The sequence below is a fragment of the Amphibalanus amphitrite genome, unplaced genomic scaffold, assembly GCF_019059575.1.
Source record: "Amphibalanus amphitrite isolate SeventyFive unplaced genomic scaffold, NRLGWU_Aamphi_draft 001719F_arrow, whole genome shotgun sequence".
In the NCBI taxonomy this organism is placed as follows: domain Eukaryota; kingdom Metazoa; phylum Arthropoda; class Thecostraca; order Balanomorpha; family Balanidae; genus Amphibalanus; species Amphibalanus amphitrite.
The window spans coordinates 53286-76515 of record NW_024883212.1 but is presented as its reverse complement, the minus strand read 5'-3'; the positions used below and the strand labels follow the sequence as shown (position 1 = coordinate 76515).

General features: G+C 48.4%; 1 protein-coding gene and 1 long non-coding RNA gene across 2 annotated transcripts; one reads left to right on the top strand and one right to left on the bottom strand.

Annotated features, from left to right (window-relative positions):
- Positions 1 to 241: 241 nt before the first annotated feature.
- Positions 242 to 21558, bottom strand: LOC122374822 (inositol-pentakisphosphate 2-kinase-like). The gene is made up of 2 exons (XM_043353812.1): positions 21365 to 21558; positions 242 to 4455 (listed from the first exon to the last, which is right to left on the bottom strand). The coding sequence occupies exon 2, from the start codon at positions 4450 to 4452 to the stop codon at positions 3043 to 3045; it is 1410 nt and encodes a 469-aa protein (XP_043209747.1). The 5' UTR covers positions 4453 to 4455; positions 21365 to 21558; the 3' UTR covers positions 242 to 3042.
- LOC122374823 lies at positions 17228 to 19525 on the top strand. The gene is made up of 2 exons (XR_006255291.1): positions 17228 to 17393; positions 18709 to 19525. It is a non-coding gene; the product is annotated as an uncharacterized LOC122374823 (long non-coding RNA).
- Positions 21559 to 23230: the final 1672 nt, after the last annotated feature.

Sequence of the window (23230 nt, the reverse complement as noted above, 5' to 3'; positions counted from 1 at the left end):
TATTTTTAATCTTTTTTTCGCGTGGCAACTGACCCCGAAGATATACCCTCAGCAGATCCTTCAGGCTGCTAATGTGCGCAGTGCCAGCTCTGTCAGTAGCAATGCTTGCAGCTTACATATGTATCATAATCTTCGGGCCCACCCTCATCCATGTCAACCAGATTATCTCATTTCTAACTAAAATCATCATTCGTTTTGGTGGCCATTGTGTGGCAAAAATCTCCGTACATCACATACGTTATATGTCATGTATATTTATTTATTTTCTCGAAAGACAGGCCGGAAAGACGGCTCTCACAGTCCTGTATACACGGTTCTACATTAACGCACCGGGCTAACAACTTGCATTCTCTTATAATCAACCGGCACATGGAGCGAGCGAATATAGAATAATAACCACGCAACGTTCAGGCGCGCGTGATAGTGACATGGCACGACATTTTGCACTTGTCTTTGTGGTACAGAGACCAACAAATGACCGGCGAACCGGCGGGCACGAGCCCAGGGTAGGCCGGTAGAACATGGTGAGGACGGCTTGCATGGTGAGATGGATCAGTCAAGTTGTTACGTAACACTCTTATCAGACTATTCAATAGCACCTACATTTCCCATCACCACTGCCCCCGTCGAAGATCTCTCGTCACTTTCGCAGTGCAAACACTCCCGGTAAATGACATTTCACATTCAGTCAACCATTCGAGCCACAAGCAGTCGTTTAGCAATATGGCGACTTTCTGGTCGGTCCGAGTCCGAGCTCACTAAAACAGCGTTATTCTCCTCGATCCACTCATTCTCAGCAAAAACGCACCGAGCCGGAAGCAGGCGATGGACAAACATTTCCAACAAAACACCTGAGACCAAGGACATATTGCGAGGCACGTCTCAGCGGAGGCCATCCTTGGCGCGACTCATGTGATCAGCACGTGACAGCTCGGTCTCAAAGGACCGGCTGGGTCAGCGCGTATCCATCGTCATTGGGTCGGCGTCTGACCCACTGACGGCGCAATTGCTCAGACTCCTAGGCCAGCGGCTCGTCAGTAGTCATTCTGCACATGTGACAGACATTGCGCATTTTCATGTTGTTTCTCAGCCAGACATTGATCAGGTGGATGGCTGAATGGGGAAGTTGAACAGTCTAGCTACTCGTAGCTCCAGAACCACCGAGCAAGAAGGGAGAAAGCAATAACAATTTAACATACTTTTCCGCCAAAGCGCATGCCAGGTAAAAATGCGAATGTGTCATACCATGAGATAGGAAACGATGCGATACGCCCTTGGATAAACAAATTACCACTTAAATGTTAAAACACCACATGAATGTGGTTTATGCATGCCTGTTGGTTCTCATGAAAAGTAAAAATGCACATTGAGTTTAAAAATACATGCTGTAATACAAACAGCCATGGTATTCTTGAAGGACAAGTTTTTTCATTGTCAATGTCAGCTCAAACATAATTCCAAAGCCTAAGAAGGCCCAGTCCTTTACTCGACCAGAAGAGCTTTGCGGCAAAGAAGAGCACCCAACATACTATACGGTCTGTTTTGGACACACGGTCATACCATTCGGATGTTTCTACATCAGTTGCACTTCCACTTGGGACCGATCCGCACATTATCGGTCTATGTATGTATGAAATCAATACGCATATATCAATTAGCTTTGTAGCAATCAGATATCACGATGACATGTTCCGACTTTTCGAAATTCTTAGGAGCATGTTCAGAATGTCCACTGCATTCCGTCATTTAGTACGAACGTATCAACGAGGCTCACGCCAAAGAAAGATCCGCACTACCCAGACAAGGTCACCTGCGTAAACCATCTTCCAGGAACTTAAAACCATTTGAAATTATGTGTCTTAACCCTCGCCCTGGCAGGGGGGGGGGGTCGATGCGACCCCCCTAAGGTTTTTCGAAGATAGCGTAAAAACGGCGGCGGGCAGCGCCGCCAAATTTGGCACAGCCTATGGGGCAACCTTTTTACATATGACCTGAAAATTTCAGGTCCGGGTGACCTTGGGTCAGGTCACCAGGTCAGTAAAACCGGTACAAGGTCATGGTCAAATTTCAATTTTCTTTTTGCACCTGTCCAACTCACAGTTTTGCACTGATTTCCTTCAAACTTTCAGGATGTGCTAAGTTCACCGAGTTGTATAACATATAGTTTGGCTTTTTGAGGTCACTGACCTGAGGTCAGTTATAGGTCATTACGTCGTAGTGTTAAGCCTATGGGAAAATACTAAATTCGGAAAATACTGGAGATATCCGCTTCGTTCTATCACTTTTGTGCTTTGAAACCACAGTACTTAACAGCAGGTCACTTGGTGCTTCTTTGTTTGGTGTACTTATCCATGGGTCAGGTCAAATGAGGTCAACTGAGGTCAAATGACGTTTCTGCCAATAACTTGGCACATAATGACGCTAGAGCTTAAAAATGGTACCATTGTGTTCCTGGTGATCAGCCGAGTCGAATGATATGCGATATGATGCAATTCGGTTAACTTTAACTTAATTTATTAATTTAAGTTTACTTAAAATTTAAGAAAAACTTTAAGTACACTTAACCAAGCTAAAAAGTATATCATTCGATGCGCCTTGACGTGCTGAGTTCACTGGTGCTTTTCTTTTTGCTCTATCTTATTTTAATCAAAAGTTATAAGCGAAAAACTTTTGACCTGTTTTTAGCGAAATTTTTACATTTATACCCCCCCAAAACCCCCCTAAATATTGACCTAGAGCAACCAAATTTGCACAGGGGTGAGAACTCCAGGGGGCCCACCTACCTACCAAATTTGGTGTTTCTAGGTGCCATAGGAGCCAATCGCGAGGGGGGGTCGCATCGACCCCCCCCCCCCCCCTGCCAGGCCGAGTTATGAAAAATGCCCTGCCAGGGCGAGGGTTAAACGAAACGTCTACGGTCATCCCCCGTCCCTTGCACCCACCGATCATCCGTCGCGGATCCTCGGACACAGCTAACAAGCGGTTGAGTCGTCTCTACATCGGAAACCCTGACACAGCCAGCAGGCGGTGGATGCCGTCTCTTCACATCGGAGACCCTGACACAGCCAGCAGATGGTCGATGCCCTCGTCGCTGACACTACACGGGATGGGCACGCCACGGTTCGCCTCTCCTCGCGGGTGCCGGGCGCGAAGGTACAGCTCCTTGGACTTCTCCTTCTTGAGCCGCTGTCGGCTGACGCGACGCACGTGCTTCGGGTCGAGGTCCATCAGACGACAGAGCACCACCCACCGGTGGCCGGCAGAGTCAGTCACCTGGCGCAGGCCGGCGTCCACCTCTCCGTCGCTCGCCCGGCGCATCGTGATCATCAGCGACGCGTCGCGCATCGTCGCGCCGATGCTGTACCTCTGGAGAGCCTCGAGCGCGTCGACGGGCTCGATGTCGGCGTCGGCCACCACCCGTGTCCACAGCGGGTCCGAGAAGGGCGTGCGGAACGCCTCCTCCACGCGGTTGGGCTCGGCTGCCGTCATCTGGTCGAGCAGCTGCGAGGTCTGGGTCGGCCCGGCGGCCGCCAGGCGCTGACCGCGCAGCACGCGTCCCAGGAACGAACGGGGAGGCAGGCCGGCGCCGGGAACGCAGCAGCCGGCCGGTCGGCAGGACTCTTCGTCCTCCTCCTCCTCTTGGAGGACGCTCTGGCTGTCGTTGGTACAGAGCACGGTGAACATGAGGCGCGTCCACAGCTTCAGAAGCCGGTCGGCCTGCGGCGGCCGTCGCTCCGCCATCACCTCAGCCACAGCGTCCAGCAGCTGGTCGCGGTCACCTCTGGCGCCAGCCCCGTACACAAACTCACCGTCCAGAAACACCCGCAGGTTGTTCTGCGGACTGTCCAGTAGCGACCGCAACGCGCGGTCAAATCGGTCGAACTCGCCCGAAAAGAGATCCAGTGGACAGTAGCCACTCACCTGTTGTACCGTACCGCGCTTTAGCTTGAGGTATTGCTTCATGCAGAAGCTGCACACGCCCAGATCATCATCTGCACACAGAAAGCCCTGTTTCGCTTTGATCTCTACGCTGAACACATGCGGCGGCGCCGTGGGCGGTGCCAGCGGGGCCGCCGGCGACGGAAACACCGCGCAGTCGTCCATCTTCAGCGCCAGTCCTCCGGGGTTGATGGCGTTGCCGCGACGCCGTGGCGGCCTGCTCGGCTCGATGTCGGTCGCCAGTCGGCGCCGGTCCTCCTCCGAGAGGCGTACCACCTGCCACGGCGATCCGCCCAGCTCTCCCAGCAGCGGCGCGATCACGAAGTTGCGGTAATCGGCCAGGCGGCGCAGGCGGGCCACCTGGATAGGCTCGGCGTGTGCCGTCTTGGGGAAGCGCAGCACGCGTCCTTGGTGCGGCATGCTGATGACGATGTTGGCGCCGCCCTCGGCTCGGTACCGCCAGTCCGAGTCGGCAGAGTACGGCTCCACGGGTACGTACGAGAGCGAAGACATCTCCTGGGGGGAGATGAAGGTGGTTAGTGGACGCAGAGACCGTGACATATTGCTTAGTTATAAATGGAAGTGCGAGAGGTTTTTGGATTCAGGTAGCGTTTCTGAGACGTAGAATGGAAGTACAAAGGCCTGGTAACAGAGCGCTCTACATTACATGCGACTTGAGACGGCCGCCAGTGTGCCTGGAGACAAGATTTTGCATGAAGGAGTGACAAGGGTACTTGGAATTAGGGTACAGGTCACAGAAATATCAGCCGATACATTGCACGCTAGCGCACAAATAGGCGAGTTACAGGAGCTTTTAGAGTCAGGCGTGCCGTCTGATGAGGATGAATCTCTGACATACATGGGCCGAGCATGACCAGTTGGATAACACGAAGCTGACCGAAAGGTTACCAGGTGCAGGATTATGGGCAGATCAGGGTAAGCAATGCACTGTGACTCGAGTCTCGAGCGCTTACACTTTGTGATATAGCGCGGGATTTGTACTGCACTTCATACAAGGTTTACTAAGTAATTTATACAGTCCATATCCGGTAGCATACGGATATGAATTCATTATATAACTGCATGCATCAGTTCGAGAATGATTAAGCAGTCACACTACCACCCGAATAACACTTATCAACTTAAGCACAACATTACATTTTTCATGGCAAACACGCTATGCAACCAATGACAAGCAACAACAGGAAGGATAAGCTTCCACAAAGTTCTAGGCCGTTAGCGTCCTTGTACAGTTTTGCTCAAACATCGAAAAACGTACATCCTTGTGGCGTTTTCGGGCACAACACTTGGCCAGGTGTTCCCCCGTCGTGTATTTTTTTCCTTTTTACAGCGATGTCCGTTATTGGTATGTCATGTGTTGCTGGTTACGTGACATATACCCAAGCTGTATAGGCTAAGTCCTGTCGCAACGCGAGGGGCGCTTAGCGGGCTTTTTTGCCAGGATCAATTAGGCGACATTTGTCGCGGCACCGGTTGGACGGCTCCCGGGCGCTGAATTTTCTCCGTACGCGGCCACATTTACCGCCGGCACCCACGACAGTAAACACGGCGTCCACTATCAGCGGTCATTTTTACCGGGTCCGAGCCGGTCGTGCCACGATAGCCTGCCACCAAATTGCTGATTGTAGTCGGCACTTGCCATATGCAGCAGTAACTCGTGTTACCGATATAGATGTATATTCAGACATGACAGCGTGGGTCTTATCGGCACTCGGAAAACACCTAGCACCCCGTGAGCAGACCTCGTTTCAAAAAACACCAGGTGGAATCCTGTGTCCGTGAGGAACACCATCGGTTAAGGCCGGAACAGTGCTGCGGACGCGGTGCAGATCACCGGGACCGCCCAGTTCGCGTGTCCGAGAACACCTGTCCCCGCCCCCGGCCTGTGGCCCGGTCGGGCAGTGCCTGCCCACAGGCCGCCGCTGATCCGGAAGCTGGAGGCTCAGTGCCCGGCACGGCACGTGGCCAAGCCGATTACAGAGATCCCTCTAAAGAGCGGAGACACGAACGCCCACATACACTGCGTGTGAGGCCCGTACAAGACCGCAGGGGCCGCAGACAACCGGGACTAATCCTGCCAGCCACCACAAGGCTACTGTTCCCCGCAACCTCTAACCAGAAAACATAGACCGTTCATCTGACCACGGCTGCTGCGCGGAGCATCAAAGAAAGACCCCAATCGCCGGCTGGCAAGGTGCGCGGTTGCCTTTGGCAAGCCCCACCAGGATTCTGTGGAAAAAGCACAGGTTTGAATCCGTGATGGCGATGCATTAGGGTTTAGCTTTGAAGCTCTGGCTTCCCGGCCACCGTGCTATCGAACCGGGAAGGGACGACGGAGCTTCACCGCAGGACGCGGCAAGGGTATAACGGAGCTTTCAAAGGCATCAATTCATTAATACTTCCTCGAAAGAGGCCCCTCCTACGCGATATTGTAAACAATCCCAGTACCGGCTCCGTGCCAGCGAAACGGATTCGGGATCCCGGGAACGTTCAGCTATCTATTGAAGCATATTTGGATGGCGCCTTGGCACCTGGGCTATTACATTCACACGTTCTTGAGATAGCCATACGAACGATACTTTCGTGCAGCCACTGCTCTGTGAAGCGAAGTGTTACACAAATCTCTATCTCGTGCACTTAGACAGTACCGACCTTTGAGCGGGGAGGCACTATCAGACTGGGGATGTCCTGTGGGACATGAACCATGGCCAATGACTAAGGTGCACGCCAAATCCCGGAAAGATTCAGAGCCACTAAGAGCCTGTCGAGTGATAGAGGACCCTCAGTGACATGGCTGCTCTGAAGTATAGGGCGAACCACCACTCCCAGCAACGTGATCGTTGCCCCGGTAAGTTTGTCATTGTCACTGCAGACCTACCTACCTCATTTGGCCAATTTGAGATAAGAGCACGACATGACTAGCAGCTTAGGCATGGAAATAATGTCATTCAATGAACAGCGACCAATTAAAGGAAAAGCATAGCACCAAACATTTCCATAACGTATGTACATGTTTCATGTAGACCATTGCTTGCAGGCTAACGGGGAGGCATTTCATGTGTTGTAAACGTCTTTGGAGAGTTTCGATATGTGCCAGCCGTAAAAGGATACTGACTGGATAAGTGGAAACTTTATTCTTCAATTAAATATATGTTTGAAATCGACGAACGCTTATGACTAACCGCTAATAGTTTTTTTTCCGAAACGTTCTACCGTTAGGTTTTGGCTGACCGTCTTGAAGGTTAATTAGCCCTATCACTGCAACGCACGTGCGATTGGACACTGCATTACATAGCATGTACTTCAGTAAGGTTCTGTATAATTAGCCCTATCACTGCAACGCACGTGCGATTGGACACTGCATTACATAGCATGTACTTCAGTACTGAGCAGCCTATTAGCAAACATTGATGGGACGTCATGAAACTGGTTACGCCTGACTTGCACCTTGCACAAGACCCAGGTGTCAATGCGGACGAAAAGTCCAGAGTTCAACGGCGCCACGGCCACTCCGTCGTGGCGGACCGCGCCGACCATCCCACACCGGATGTATCGGCAGTGACGTCACGATCGAAAGGTCGACGACGAGCTCCGCTGCCACGAGCCCGCCTGCCACGACGCGCCGGGGGGTCGGCATCGAGCAGTCGACGGCGACGGGAGGTCGATACCGGGCCGGGTCCGACGGAGCGGTTCACAGGGGACAGAAGGATCGCACGCCATCAGGTCACAGAGGACAGGATCCATGGCAGGACAGGTCACCGGGGACACACACGTCGCAGGACAAGTCACAGGGGACTAAAATTCATGGCAGGGGAGGGTTAAGGGGACACCCCCCCCCCCACACACACACAAACACACACGTCGCAGGACAGATCACGATGGACAGACACCCGTCGCAGGACATCTCACAGGACGCACACACATGCGTCGCAGAGCAGATCAAGAGTAGGTAGAACGACTTGCCATCCGTGGGCTGGCTTGGGGTAGGTCATTAGTCGGGCTATAGGTACGCTTTGACTGAGAAAGCTGCATGATGCAAAGAAAAAGAGATTTGGCTGAAGAAGCCGTCATTAAATTCAGGGAATTTCGCTAGACTTCGGCAGGGTCAATTTTCCTTTTGCACAAAAGCACAACAGCGTAAGAGCCTTCGAAGAAGCAAATGCTAAACTGTTCTAGAAGCATTTAACGGATGCAATGGCCCATTTAGTAAGAATCAATAGCAGCATCGCCAAATCAGCAGTATAAATTTGCAGGCGCTGTTACGTTCGCACACGAGTGCCAGTCAGTACCCATGTGTCAATCTCAATTCTCAGTGACATGTTGGACACGTCCCCAAACACGAAACATCCCCGGACACACGTGTAAACGATAGTCGCTCGAGCTACCAGTCGTTTAAGGAAGGCTGACATCCCATAAGCGCACGGCAGGCTGCGATGGTTTCGCGGAACTACCCTAACTGCTTATGTAGTTGGTCACAACATGGTCTTTTCCCTGTAAGGTTATCAAGACGTGCTAAGCCGATGTAGCTCAATGGATTCGAGCCACAAAAATGGAATGATAAACCACGATTTTGTAATAAAGGGGCGCACGCAGCGCAGGTAATTTTGTGCATTTTGATAACACGCATGCAACTTGACAGGTGCACGAGCACTCCTATAGCACATGCTTCCCTTATAAGTGTGACTGTGAATGAATGAGATCGTTTGACAAAAGGCAGCGACTTGCGTAAGAAATGCATTCTGGGTAGTGTTTTGATTCGGTAAAATGTAATTAATTCACAGAAATTTTATGAAATCTGATATTCAGTTTTAGTAAAGTATACACCTAGCAGGTTCCAAGAGCGCACATACGTAGGTACTCTGCTTTTTTAACAACAAGGGCTGAAGAAGCTAGATTTAATATCAGCACACCCTCACAACAGGATGTTCAATCACATGCACGCAGGAGTAAAACTAAGAATCGTCCTGGATTTAACCCTCGCCCGCACATGCCATTTTCCCATCCTAGAACGCACATGGGGTGGTTGCCACCCCCCCCCCCCCGCGCCATTTCGTTCCTGTTGGAGATAGAGCTTAGCAGTAAAGACCAAAAAGATTCTTTGGGAAGAAACGAATCCAATGATACCCAGTTTTACCTTCTCAGGTCAGTCATTGACCTTCCAGGTCAGGTCAAACTAAAAAATGTTACTGTTTTGGGTCACCGTTGGATATCAAGTGCGCTGCTTATCAAATACCGATGACGATGCTGTTTTCTGGTGCCAAGCCAGCTAGAACCTCTTTGTCACACTATCCGACCAGAATTTTGCTGCTGAGGTCATTTCAGGTCAAGTTAGGTCAAGGTCAATTATATGTGTTTGTATGTCTGTGTGTGTCTGTGTGTATACTGATGTGTGCACCGATTGTTTTTGGGTCCATATCACATGAAATCATGATCTGAGAAGCTTTTACCAAAAATGCAGTCAAAAAAACTTCACAAAAAGTAAATTCAGCTTGCCTAAAACGCAAGTATCTTAGATGACCTAGGTTGACCTTGACCCTGACCTTGACCCCTGTACATCGTCGAACAACATGTTCCATGATAGGTGGGAGGTAAGACTGGCAAAAAAGGCCGAAATCAGGGTGTCAAAAGCTCACAAGGCCCATGGCAAACGCAAGATGTTGAGAATTGGCCATTTGGGTCATGACATGACCTGAAAAATAAGGTCATATCTCCGAAACCAAAGGTCACAGAAACTTGAAATTTTCAGTGGACATCAAGAAAGGATAAACGAGCAGCTATACGAAAAATCAGCCTTCTAGCTCTAAAAATGTTGAGCGCAGAGCAGAAAGACTGCCTGGGGGGTGGCAACCACCCCCCCCCCCCCCCATGTGCGGGCGAGGGTTAACGTCAGCTGTTAAAATGAAAAGTTCGTAGACAATTGCCTACAGTGTAGACAAAGTGGTAGTGAGCAATGCAACTAAGTAAGGGCCAGCTTAAGCATTATTCCGCAATGAAAGATCCCAGTCAGCTGTTAGCTTCAGTATTCATTTGTATAACAATTCGATAAAGTTGTATTGCATGGCATGCATGCATAAAACTGTATGGTTCAGTTATGTTAGCATGACCGCTATGATAAGTATGAATACCTACCTATGGTTTGCGACGAACAAAAGCAAAGGCGGACCCCATTCTAGATAAAGACGCAAAATATAAAAATGAAGAAGGCTTTCACAAGAGGAAAAACAGTATCACTACATCCGGTTCAGCATCCTGCATCGAGAAGTGTGACGTAGAACCCATCAAAATAACCCCATCTATGACGTCACAATCGTTCGCCGATAGCACACTCCAATGAAAACCCGCTAACGCAAGGTGTCATAAATCGACCGATTAGCGGGAACAATTTTGACAGCCGCCAATTGACTCCTGCCCGCTAGGTGACGTCAATCGATAATACGCTTCATTTGGCGCCGGGCTGCGGCCGTTTCAGCGCCTCTCGATAAGGTCAAAGTTTGCGCTCGCCGGGGGTGTGGCGTTTAAAAGCCCAGGTGCGGCGCCTAATGGATGTGTGCCCATTACCCAATACCCACGGCTGTCGGATGCACGGTTAACCAATGTTCATTGGTTTGGGCTCTGTCAGCTGGTGTGAGAAGCTGCGTGGTGGCGTTTATATTTCAACCTTGAACAATTTTGAACCATGATGTAGTGATTGGTGTGGTATGTTAAAAAGATGTCGACTTCTTACGTCATCAATTTTCTGGGGACTACCTAAAACTGTTCGTTTTAAATCAATATTATATGACTTTGATGTCTTACCATGAATGGGAGGCTCTGACGTTGATTATCATTATTTTAAAATTGAATTACCAGACATGTAGCCATGTGATTCTGATGGAATGACCGCATCCCGATGGCTAATAAGATGGGTGAATATGATGGGCAAGTGGCTCCATGTGCATTCTCCACTGACGTAAGCTGTATCAATTTAAATTTTGAATAATATTGACACCGATTGCAGGGGCGATTAGACGACATGAAGACACTACGCTGCGAAAATCCGAAGATGAACACGTCAGTGTGACGTCACGTTTGAATGACAGATGAAGGAGGGTGCGGCCGTTTGCATATCGATCGTTTTACTCTGGAATGCACATTTTTAGAGCGTAGGAAATGACAGGTATGTAAATCAACGATTCGGTGACAAGTCTATTTGAAAAATAAATAAGGTAAAAGGTTTTCGAATGTCAAAGGTCCAAAACGGTCCGCATAGTCACGTAACGGAAATCTAGAATGAATAATCATACCAGACACCAAGCAACGGTGGCGAAAATGCAAGGCGGTAGAGCAGTACAGAAGGCAGGACTGTTACCGCAGTTGTTGTATAGTCGTTCTTGTGGCGACAAGTCTTATATAACAGGTTTTTAGTTCAAATGAGGAAGGGCAGCCACTTGAATCCACTCACGCTAGAATGGTTTGCATCCTTCCTTTTCCGGGGTTCACATGCTAGTAAGCATGCCTTGGTGGTGTGTCCGCGATGGTGGGATTACAGGTGCTTTCACTTTGAAATGCTACATATGCACTTACACGTGTGGTAAGCAATGTGCTGAAAGCTAATACCCTGGCACATTTTTCCCGAGCCTGGGTGGGCAGATCCTTCACGGTGGTTACTGATGGTCAAGGCCCCCAAAAGGGCCTTGATCCAATTGTGACAAGAAAAACGGCAGGCACTGCAGGCGAGCAGGTATTTCGTGGGTATGAGCCAGTCTAAAATTCTACGGATGTAGTTCCCCCGAACCGATAATAGCCGATGGTCAATATTGTACAACACCGTATGAGTCCGAAATGTCGCGGTTACGCCGCGCTCCAACCTTCTGGAAACAACTTCTGGAAGAAGTGAAGAATTTCGGATAGGCATTTAAAAAGAAGTACTTATTATTTTCTACAAATTGGGTATAAGCGAATGAAGCAGCCGGGTATTAAGTTCAACGGTCGAGTTCCGGAAAGCGAAATCGATGCTATGGAGCATCTTTAATATCGAATAATGATAGAGAATGCATTGAAACACCAGCACTGCCGTGGCGCACCTAATATTTCGGTCCCTCCGAGTTGTCCGTGTCGCTGGCCGCAGTTATTGTTTTTAGGACGCCGCTGTTGGGAGGTGGCTCAACTCCCCGGCCGGTGACGCGGGTCTGTGTATATTTGGCCGGTCCCGCCGCGATAGGAAACAGCTGGTGTGTCCCTGTTGCCGGGCCGATTCGCTCACCGTCTCTGCGAGTGGACTCCGCCGGCCGAGTCTGGTCCGACTCTCTGTCTGTCTGTTTGGCGTCCTGCTGTGTCCTTCGTGTGTGACGTGACGTGACGTGACGTGGCGCCGTCACGCGTCACGTCCGCCCCGGCTCCAATCGGTGGTACGTCCGCTGGTGCTTACATACCCAGACAGGCCAATGGTGAACACACAGACCGACCGGCAAACCTGCAGCCGATAGCGCGTCCGGCCGTGGTTCCCCTGCAATCTCACATGACTCGCCAAATACGACGAGCCGTGCACCCCAACTGGGCCTGTAGTCGAGCTGTGTGAGCCCGCCTGAACCTCTTCATTTGCTGAGTGCCGGGAGTTTCTCGGGAGCCCCGGATCGTCACCAGTCACCACTCAATCCGATGCCACCGCGTTGCTCCCGTCACCAGGCGACCGCACCGAGCTGTCGCTATCGACGGAACGGCGACGACTGACGACCCTTGCCCGTCTGGTGACACACCCCACCTATAGAGTATAGATCACAGACGGACCCCCGGCGGGACCACAGAGGACCTCAGACCTCCCAGCGCCCGGTGGGATCACAGGTGAACCCACCGCAAGGCCCCGCTGGACCCCTATTGTGAGGACCACGGCGGATACACAGACGGACCCGGCACCACCTTAGGAACCATCACACCTCTCTGGTTCAGTGACAGTGAAACCATTTACATAGTTCAACGAGAATGCTGTCAAATGGTTATAAAAGGCGTCCTCTCCCGTCCCGCTGATAGTGATCTACCAAAGACTTCCTCCTACAGCTCCAGAGTGCAAAGGCACCCAGCCCGATACCTAACGAAGAAAAATGTGCTGATTGGATAGGCATAAATACAACGGAAGAAACAAATGCTGTGGATGATGGTTAGGCAACGTCTGGGTCAGCATAGACACGAGACAGACGCAACGACTGGTGCAGGCTAGGGTAGGTATTATGACATTGTGTAATACCAAGGGGCATCAGACGGGGCTGAGAGCCATGGAAAGGAAACACGGAAAAGACGCAAACACGGAACGATGGAATACACAATACACACAAACATGATACTTCAGGAGGCAGACATTGAAAAGACAGCAGAGTGGAAAGATGAGACGAAAGGACAGAGCGTGCAGACTGACTGGAACAAACAGTGCCTCCTTATACGGAGGGGTCACCTGGTCCTGGACTGAGAAGAGCCGATCACCTGACGTAACTCAGACCTAAGCCGGTCACCTGTGTGACGCCTCTCGACAGAGGCTACATTCAGAGATGTTCAGATTCATAATTCATTGAAAAGGCTCGACAAACCTTCTAAATATTCAATGAGAGAGCAATGAATTAGAGTCGCTTTTGAATGAACCAATCAATGGGAACACAGTGCATTTGTGTGTCTCTCAAATAAAGCTAAAATAATAAACAGACGATGGCAATTTGATTAGATTTATGAACATAACTTTTTGTTCTTTTTTCCCAACTAAGCAGATGTGTGAAACACAGGATGGTATATCTATTACCATCGCTTTGATTTACATCAACATTAAAACAAGAACACAAAAAAACAACAAGTTATCCTAATTTTAATGTTTCCAGCGTCATACATGACATCTGACAGTGTCCATCTCTGCGCACAGGACGCCGACCCAGCTGGCGAAGGCACATGGCGAGGCGCTGTGACTCAATAGCACACTGCATGTCCGATAGTGTATGACAGGTCTGTGACGAGCCCCACGCCAGGCGGCCAGCTGTGCCCCCCCCCCCCCGCCCTCGTTCCGGCTGTGTTACGCGTGCGACACACGTGTCGGCGAGGAGCGTAGGCAGCCATCTGGGTGGCCCGAGACCCACCACACGCGATGGAATAGGTAAGATCCGCACGGAGTGGGCACCTCAGTTAGGGACACCACAGAAGCGTTTCTCTGCTACAAACTGATCGGTGATAGATTACTGGGTAGCTTGGTCCAATACCGGAAGTGAAAAGGGGGCTTGATTGATTAGGGTGAGGCGGCTCGTGTTACAGGAGTGAAATAAGACACCATGTGCCTGGGTTTGGCAGCTGAGCGCCGGCCACCCGAGCCGAGTACGCGTGACCTGACCACAAGGCAGTGCCGAGCCGTGAACAGGGCAAACTGCCCCCTTTTGTGTACCGTAAACAGTATACTCGGCTAATGTAAACACATTTCCCATTGTAGGAGGCGGGGCGCTGGGTGCGCGCGTGCTCCGCTGTGCCGTGACCGGCCAGCGTGCCCTGTGACCTCGGCCGCACCTGCCACTGACCTGACGGTGAGGTCAGGCGCGCGCGGGGTGCGCTCCGGCCTCGCGGTGACCCGGTGCCCGAGTACGGGCCGCGCGCCGGTGTCTGCTGGCGCCTTCAGACAGACCCGGCGTCACAAAATCGATACTCCCCTCCCCCTCCGGCGCCCCCCCCCCCCTCCTCCGTCGGTCGGCGCAAGACTGGGTCTCACCCGGGTCGGGTCGGTCCGACTCGCGGCCCAACTCTGTTCCGGCACAGTGCGGCGGCCATTCACCAGACACACAGACAGACAGACAGACAGACAGACAGACAGACAGACGGACAGACGAGTAATGACAGACGACACCAGCCGAGGCAGACAGTAAACATGTCCAAATGGTGCTAGAGCAGCACCCGAGCAGTACTCGGCAGTGTCAACAATAGGATGCGTCATCAGCTGCACCCGGCAGCGAAGTTCGGTGACACTCCTTGAAAACAGAGAGCAGTTTTACAGTCTGGCTGTTATGACAGATGTTTTGGTCTCGGTCACCCTGTTAGACCGGCTCAATGAATGACAAAGCGTGCTACCGAGCGGCGCTCGACTCTGCAGCTTAGTCTGACAGCTCGTACCATGAAAAACTGGGCCGGCTGGGGAGCGTCCGGCCTGACAAGCGTTTTGTCCGCTCGAAAGGAGTGGCTTCCTCCTTCCTCCCGGGTGGCCCAGCAGTCCGCGGTCAGATTATTAACCTTAATCGTATCAGGGCGCTTATCTCACCAGATCATGCAGAAGATTAGAGTCACGCGCCAGACTAGCCCCTGCCCAGAAATGGTTGCATTAAACACTAAGCTGCCTAAAGAGATCACGGACATCATGAAAGGCTACTTGTTGCAACACATCCTCAGTTTCTATTAGTTATGTCACTATCATTACGAGTTATTAATAGTTAGTCTCTTATCATTGTCGTGTGAATCACTGGAAAGAACGCAGAAATCGCTCGTTGCGTCAAAATGCGGAGCGTGGACTCATCGGCCGGACATCCTCTGACGGTGCAACACCCCTTGACCTCAGCGATGAGACTTTGACCGCTGGTGTCGCCACTGACATCAGCAGGGCGAGTCGTCTTCATCAGTCGCGATGGCCAAATAGTCAGCTCACAGAGTGACAAGAAAAGTTACACAGCATCAACAGCCGAACATTGGAAAAGAGACCGAGGTCCAGTCAGGGGCGGATCCAGAAAATCTCCAAGGGAGGGGCCATTAGAAACCAGGAGGCCCCCCCCATAATCCCACCTGTTGGAGGCCCCATCTTCCCACTTGTTGGGCCCCCCCCAAAAAAAAAACTGCGTCTATTGAGCTTATCTAGCTGTTCAGGCAACATCTCAACATCTGTGCAGGCTTGGAGGCCCTCTGTGCAGGTTAGGAGGCCCTGTAAAAGTGGTCATCTCTGTGAGTATAAGAGACCTCCAAGTTATGAAAAGCTTTACCAATCTTCTAACAAAGAAGTCTTCTCAGCTAGTCTTCTAAGAAATAACTAAGTGGGTAGGTTAAAAAAAAACTCATCGGATTTCGGCCACTTTATTTTCAGGAGGCCCCCTTTTCAGCTTTTTAACTTTTTAACTTTTTATTTTATTTTTGAAAAAAATCGGCCAAGGGGGGGCCATGGCCCCCATGGCCCCCCCTTGTATCCGCGCCTGGGTCCAGTGCTCCCTCGCCACTTCGCTGCCAGTAACATATCAGAATGATAAGTTTATTGGAATTATAGGGACACGGAGTCAACTAAATCAAGAAAGTCCATAAAAACCCTAAAGGTTTTGTCGATATTAACACAGAAACCAAGCGTATAACCGATACTTTGCCACATCCCTTCATCCAGCCATGAAGCAGCCTCGGGCCCGTCAGACCCCCCCCCCCCCCCAGTTGCACCAATCGGGTTGTTTGAAAGTCGGAGGGCGTAAATCCGAGAGATTTTCAGAATCGCACCCCTGCCATAGACAGACATCATTTTAGGTTACGTAAGGCATCTCGAGTGGGATATTAATTGGATGCGCATATTAGCAAAATGAAAACAAGATTTGAAAATAAAGTTATAAAGGCTTCTTTTCATCGTCTAGCCGTTCTACTTGTCGCTTTGTAACACGCACATCTTACCTGACGAATACTTTCCGTTATGTCTTTCGCCGTATGTAGGTAATTTCATTGACTTGAGGATAGCGTATTATCTTTATAACAACGCTGTTGCAATCTATCGATGCTTTGGAAACAGTTGAGTGAATAAAATGCAACTTTTTAACAACCGAATGGGGATTGTAGAATGTTAATGGCTGGGTAGCACCGTTTCACCAAAAAAAAAAAACGAAACCAATGTAAAACCAATCATGCATGTCACAAATGTTTGGTGAATAAGGCGACATTTATCAATGTCATTTATTGATGGCTTTAATTAAGAAGAAATGGTCAAATGCAGTATCAATTATTCAAATGGGCTTACTAAGTCTTATGGAAAATGGCAATTTTGACTATGTCATGTAAACGGAAAATGGATGCACGCGACGCCGATACCCAAGTGACGTTAAATTTTTACATAACTGCATGGCAGAATTTGACTTTTCTTAATAAATGGATGCCAATGCATTAGACAGTTGATAATACTTGTCAATGCGTTAGGGTGCAGGCCCCGTGTAAAGGCGGACATTTGGCCAGATGGGGATTAGAAGAAAAAAAACCATGTTCTTGATATTATCAAGAGCTTTGGAAACTGCATACGTTCCATGCGCTTACGAGACATTTGTTGCGCAGTGTACCCTCCCTGTATATTGCCGCCAATTTCTCGGCATTTCCAGCGGTTCAAACGTTTCTTCTGGGTTTTATGCAAGTGCCTGGGTTTCCGTTATTTGAAAAAAGGTGTTAAATCGCCCGATCAATCTAGTGGAAGGGGTGAGTCGGCCAGTGATTTCGAGGTAAGCCACCAATTAAGTGCAGCCTGCTCTTCAGTCTTCATGGACTAGACTGAGATGCTTTATTTCTGAGTATAATTATAGCCCCATTAGTGTGACATCGTTCCTCACTTGTTGCAACAAAATTTGTTACTTCTTTATCCATTCATATTCTTTTCCTAAAGCTGCTGTGATTTTTTCGCAACTTGTTAGGTCACAACCCTTTCACTAAGCCTTTACGCAAGCCCTTCGTAACCCTTTCGCAGCCTTTTCACAACTTATTTGAAACAACCCTTTCGTAAACTCATGGTAACCCTTTCTCAGCCTTTTATTAGTTTAATCAGAGTAACCCTTTCATAACTTATTTTTAACTATGTGCAATATTTTCATAGCTCATTCAAAATAACCCTTTCGTAAGTTATTTGCAACCCTTTCGCGACATTTTCCTGACTCATTCGAAAGAGGCTTTTCATTAACTTATTGTAACCCTTTCACAGCCCTTTCATAATTCATTCAAAGCAAATTTCTCATAGATTATTTGTGACCCCCTGACAACTTTTTCATATCTCATTCGTAAAATCTCTTCATTAACTCATTGTAACTCTTTCGGAACCTTTTCGTAACTCTTTTGAAGTAACCCTTTTGCAAATTCTCTGTAACTCTTTCACAGCCTTTACATAACTCATTTCAAACAACACTTTTGTTAACTTGTTGAACCCTTTGGCAAAATTTTCATAACTCATTCGCAGTGTCCCAAAATTTGTCAATTTGGGTGGAACAAGACATCCAAATGAAAATAATTTTCCACTCCCACCTCCAACTTTCAATAGCAATTTACCACTCATGAAAGAGCATCTAATTGCATGATCGCATCAGCTTCTACCATTGTGCAGAAAAGTGTGCAATTTTTCCTTCTTCTGTTCTTTATTTGGGGGGGGGGGGCTAACCTTGTCAAGAATATACCACCCTCATCCCTTTTTTTGGAGAGGAATTTTCTCCTCTAACACCCAAGCATTAATATAATTTTGCTTTGAAAAATTGACTTACTTTCTTTGAAATTGGTATCCCATTTGTCAAGTACCTAGGTAGTATGCTCTTTTTTTTCTGGGCTGATTCATAGTAGTGTCAGTGTCAGTTATCAGTTTGTATTTATTGTTTTACAAATAAGAATATTACCATCAGGCTGCTCACGCATGAATGTGAAGTTTCACTAGTAGGGACCGAAATTCCTCATAATATCTTTTTACCTAGGGCTAAGGGGTTTTAAATATGAGCCTTCTGGTGAATGACAGTGACACTGAAGAAAATGTTTTTGTGACAAATTGGCTTTTCTTTCCAGATGAGTGCGACACCTACGTGCATCAACGCTTAGTGGACCTAAAGGACATCGTCAGCACCGAGATTTGCCAGCTGGAAACGCAGTGGGGCTACACGCAATGGAGGCACGCGTACCACTCGTCCTAGACAAAGAAACGTCCTCCGTGCTTCCGACGAACTTCAATCGGCGCGAAATTCCTAAACCTCGAGTCATGAGTTCATTCAGAGTAAAATAGCATGCCGAGGAAAAATCACTGTTCGGGACGAAAAGTGGAGTTCAGTAATTTAGATAAAGCCGGCCGTCACAAAAGCATATTGTTCTTGTTTTTGCCCTCCTGCCATGGATTTCCTCGGCCTCCAAAGCGGGATGCAGCTGCGACTGCTACTTCTAAAGTGTGTAAAAGTCATGAACCTATAGGACGATAAGTCGTGATCTCGATTAACTTCGCCACGAGGTTGCGAACTTAATGAAAATGTTCCTGTCGGTGTTCTTGTTGTCCATGATCGGCCCGTTTTTTTTTCTTCGTATTCAGTTATTTCATGTTTGTGATTTAACTACTGGGCGGGCAGAATCTATGCAAGTGTTTACCCAACAACCTGTTGAAAAACAGGACGGAATGCGACATGCCTTGACGTAGGACGGCCGCCGACTGTTGAAGGCAGCTAAAAATTGTTATGTGACTTGAATTGCGAGCGAATGTGCACCTATCAAAATGTTGGCGCGTCAGAATCTGGTGCGTGAGCGTGCGTGTCAAAATGTGTTTATGTGACTGCATTAGATTTGTGATAAATGTTTTGATATGCTACTTGCGAAGAATATACATTCTATATTTACGCGACGTTGATTGCGTCAATATGAAGAGATTGAACATGAAAATAACTGGCCCGCACCCTGACAGGTATCTCCCATCGCCGCCATGCCTAGTTACCTACAAGTTTGGATCATGCCTACTGATACTTCGATTAGGTAGTCAATTTTTAAGATTAAGTAAATTATGTTCAGGTAAGTGAAGTTCTCCAATTTTACTCTTATTTGAAACGCTTAAGTAGCCACATTTGAAAGAAATAGCTTTAGCGTTTGTCCCCTCACCCTAAAAATCATTTTTGCCCGCATAAGGCCTGAGACCGCTATTGCACCCAGTGACTGGCAATGAAGACAGGGGGTAAAAGCAGCTTAGGCTAGGCGCAATGGGGGTATGGGTACCATCATTCGAATAGCAATTAATGGCTGTTTGATTATCTACTGGGGCATTAACGTAATATTCAAATTTGACTGAGTTGTAAGCATTGAAATATAGTAAAAGTGTATGTTATATCGACCGATAACGAAAACAATCGCGTCAAAAGTAGCATAAGCCATCACTGACTTGTGGCTAATATGCATTTTTAGAAAGCTTACTTTGTGGGCTTTCGTATTCCGGTGGGGCATTTATCGAAGGTGTCATTTATTCATTAATTTTATTAGTTAATTATGGTGATACCACAATTTTGTCTAGTGCTTGCTTATCAAGACACGAGAAAAAAGTAGCTTAGGGTAGGCACCATTGAGGCATGCGTAACATCATTTGAACGGCAATTAATTGATGTTTAATTATCTACTGGGGCATTAACGTAATATTCAAATTTGACTGAGTTGTACGCATTGGAATATAGTAAAAGTGTATGTTATATCGACCGATAACGAAAACAATCGCGTCAAAAGTAGCATAAGCCATCACTGACTTGTGACTAATATACATTTTTAGAAAGCTTACTTTGTGGGCTTTCATATTCCGGTGGGGCATTTATCGAATGCGAAATATGTGCAATGATATTATTAGTTAATTGAAGCGATGCAATTATTTACTAATCAAATTATCCATTAAAATACCTATTTACATCGCGAGATGTATCATGAAATTAAGCTATAATATGAAATGCATTTTTCTTAAATTTTCAGTTAAGGTTTCGTTGACGCATAACGTATCGTTACTGAATAATTTGAATTAACGTGCGATCCGTTGCGATAGTTCCGACCGGCCGCCGATGGTGGCGCTGGTGTCGCTCCGGCCGTTATGGCCGCGGCCGCCGCCTATCGGACAATGGTGTTATTCATGAATAAAGTAAGAACCTATACCATGATGAAGTTTAGATTTTATCATATATGATGTACCATTCTACAGCTTTATGGAATATCAAAAGAAAAAAATCGTAGAATCGATTAAAGGAACTGTATGAGTTTACGAACCTATCATCTCACAATTAAGCTTACACTTAATCTTAACAATTTAGCTACAGTTTTAACTTGCACACCACACACACGGGGAAAGCAGTCAGCGGCGCGACGAAGGAAACAGCGTGTACCGTCACGCTAGGAGGAAAGTGTTGGACAGTGGACACACCTCACAATGCTTTTGACGCAACCAGCTGTAAAATTGTCATTCATTCAGTAGCCACACGATCAGAAGATTCACAAAAAAAAGAACATTAGCCGTGCCTGGGTGCATCAGCCAACGAGATCCAATGTTATCGATCCACGTGCAATGGCGGACACCTAGCGCTCAACACAGAACTGCCCTACCGCAACGAACGAATCCAGCCCGGTACCGCCACTCAGCCGGGCCACACTGACACACCGTTCACTCCGCGGACCACAACAGAGCTCGCCAGGCCCGGGGCAGGCCCCGGTCCGGTCTTACCTGAGCGGTGCAGGGCGCGCGTGCTGCGGCCGGGATGTGCGGACACCGACGGAGCGCCTGCTCGGCCGAGACCCTCCGACCGACGGCCGCGCAGCCGCACAGCGCGCCGCTTATCAAGCGGCGGCCGCTCGCCAACGCACGATTGCCGCCCCGGCCTTGGGCGCGCTCTAAATCGGCGCAACGTTTCGCGTAGTCGGCTCATGAAGCTGCTATCGACACCGGCGGCTGTACAGGGCGCCTACACGAACGTCGGCTCCACATTACGCTCGCAGACTTTGTTGGTGCGTTTTACGCATATCCTGCTGGTTGGACCGCTGCCAAGCACGCATGTTCCTCGCCAGTATCCTACTTTTTGCAGCGGCTAACAGCTGAGGGAGGGGATTTTCAGGTCAGGTCAATGACCGGAACCCGGGAAAAAATCGGACGTGCCAGGCGCTCTTCAAAAAGTTTTTTTCTCGGGTATTTTGTTGCTTTGATTTCAAATGATGCCTTCCTTTTGTTTCAAAGTGCTGTATTTGCGCATCTGAGGTAGGCTGGGTCAGGTCAGGTCAGGTTGATCATATGATTATGGCCCCTCGGTGCATATTAGGTACATTTTAAGTAGGTAGCCAGTAGCCGTTTTCACGACAGCTATCTCATATCTGGTACACATTTTGTGCATATTAGGTGCAATTTTGGTGCAGATTTGGTCAAATTAGGTTTATTGTGTTTTTAGTAGTTATCAGCTAGGGTGCACTAGTTCATTATATATCTGATCTTTAAATTATCAGACATTATTTTCCATTAGCCCTCGCCGGCACGGGGCTAATTGCATCAAATGGTTGATGCAATCCCCTAAGGTTTGTCGCGAATAACTCGCGTCAAAAGCGGCCGATCGCGACGAAGCTTTCAGTACCCTCGCGTTGATCAATTTTACACCTACCCTGAAGATTGCATGACCCTGACCCAAATGACCTTTGACCTGTGGCATACTTTTTGAGACCATGTTTGGCCGGAATCGCGATTCGGCGTATGTCAGCTCACATTATCCGCTCGTTTGCAGCCTTTTCGTGGTTTCAAGCATATACTCTGGTTTCAAGCGTTCAAACATGTGATATGATGTTGCTCCCATGCATTAGGGCGAGTGTCAAGGTCACCTGAGGGTGGGGTCAGGTCATTGACCTTTGATGACCTCGGTCCACTTTTTCGAGTTTCACATGTTTCTAGGCTAGTTTTTGGAGCTGAGTTCTAATTCAGCAGCCATTTGCACATTTATGAAGTAGTTTTGGTGCTTTCGTAACATGTTGCAAAGCTTTCGGAGACGGTTGATACGTATTACGAATACCCGGTGGCGACGAATACGAATGCTGGTTGACTTGACCTCTGACCCGACCTGGCCTAAATGCATAAAGACATCATCTGTGATCAAAACTAACATGATATTCGTGATCAAAACCCCGAAAGCCCCATGACAGCCACACTTTACGACGTTCTAACAGGTCCCGATTTTCCCGACTTTTGGGTCATTGACCTGACCTGGAAGGTCAACCAATGACCTAAGACCAGGGTTGTATACCAATCAAGTCGATTGAATTGATTGATTTGTTTCAACGCGTATTTTGAGTTGATTGGATTGAGTCGATTGACTTTTCGAGATGACTGGTTGACTGACTCGTTTGACTTTAGCGACTGGTTGACTGATTTGATTCCCGAAAATTAGAGTGACTCGTATGATTGAGTCGATTGAATGGAAAGTTCAAATAAGTTTTAGTTGATGAAAAATAATGACACCAACTGATGACATCAAAGATCACAAAACTACACTGAAAACTGCTTGTCAATTGTCATCACAACTGCAATATGGGTAGATGGCCAAATAAAGAACAG

Coding starts and splice junctions, on each gene's coding strand:
- LOC122374822 (XM_043353812.1), bottom strand. CDS start 4,452: ATGTCTTCGCTCTCGTACGTACCCGTGGAGCCGTACTCTGCCGACTCG.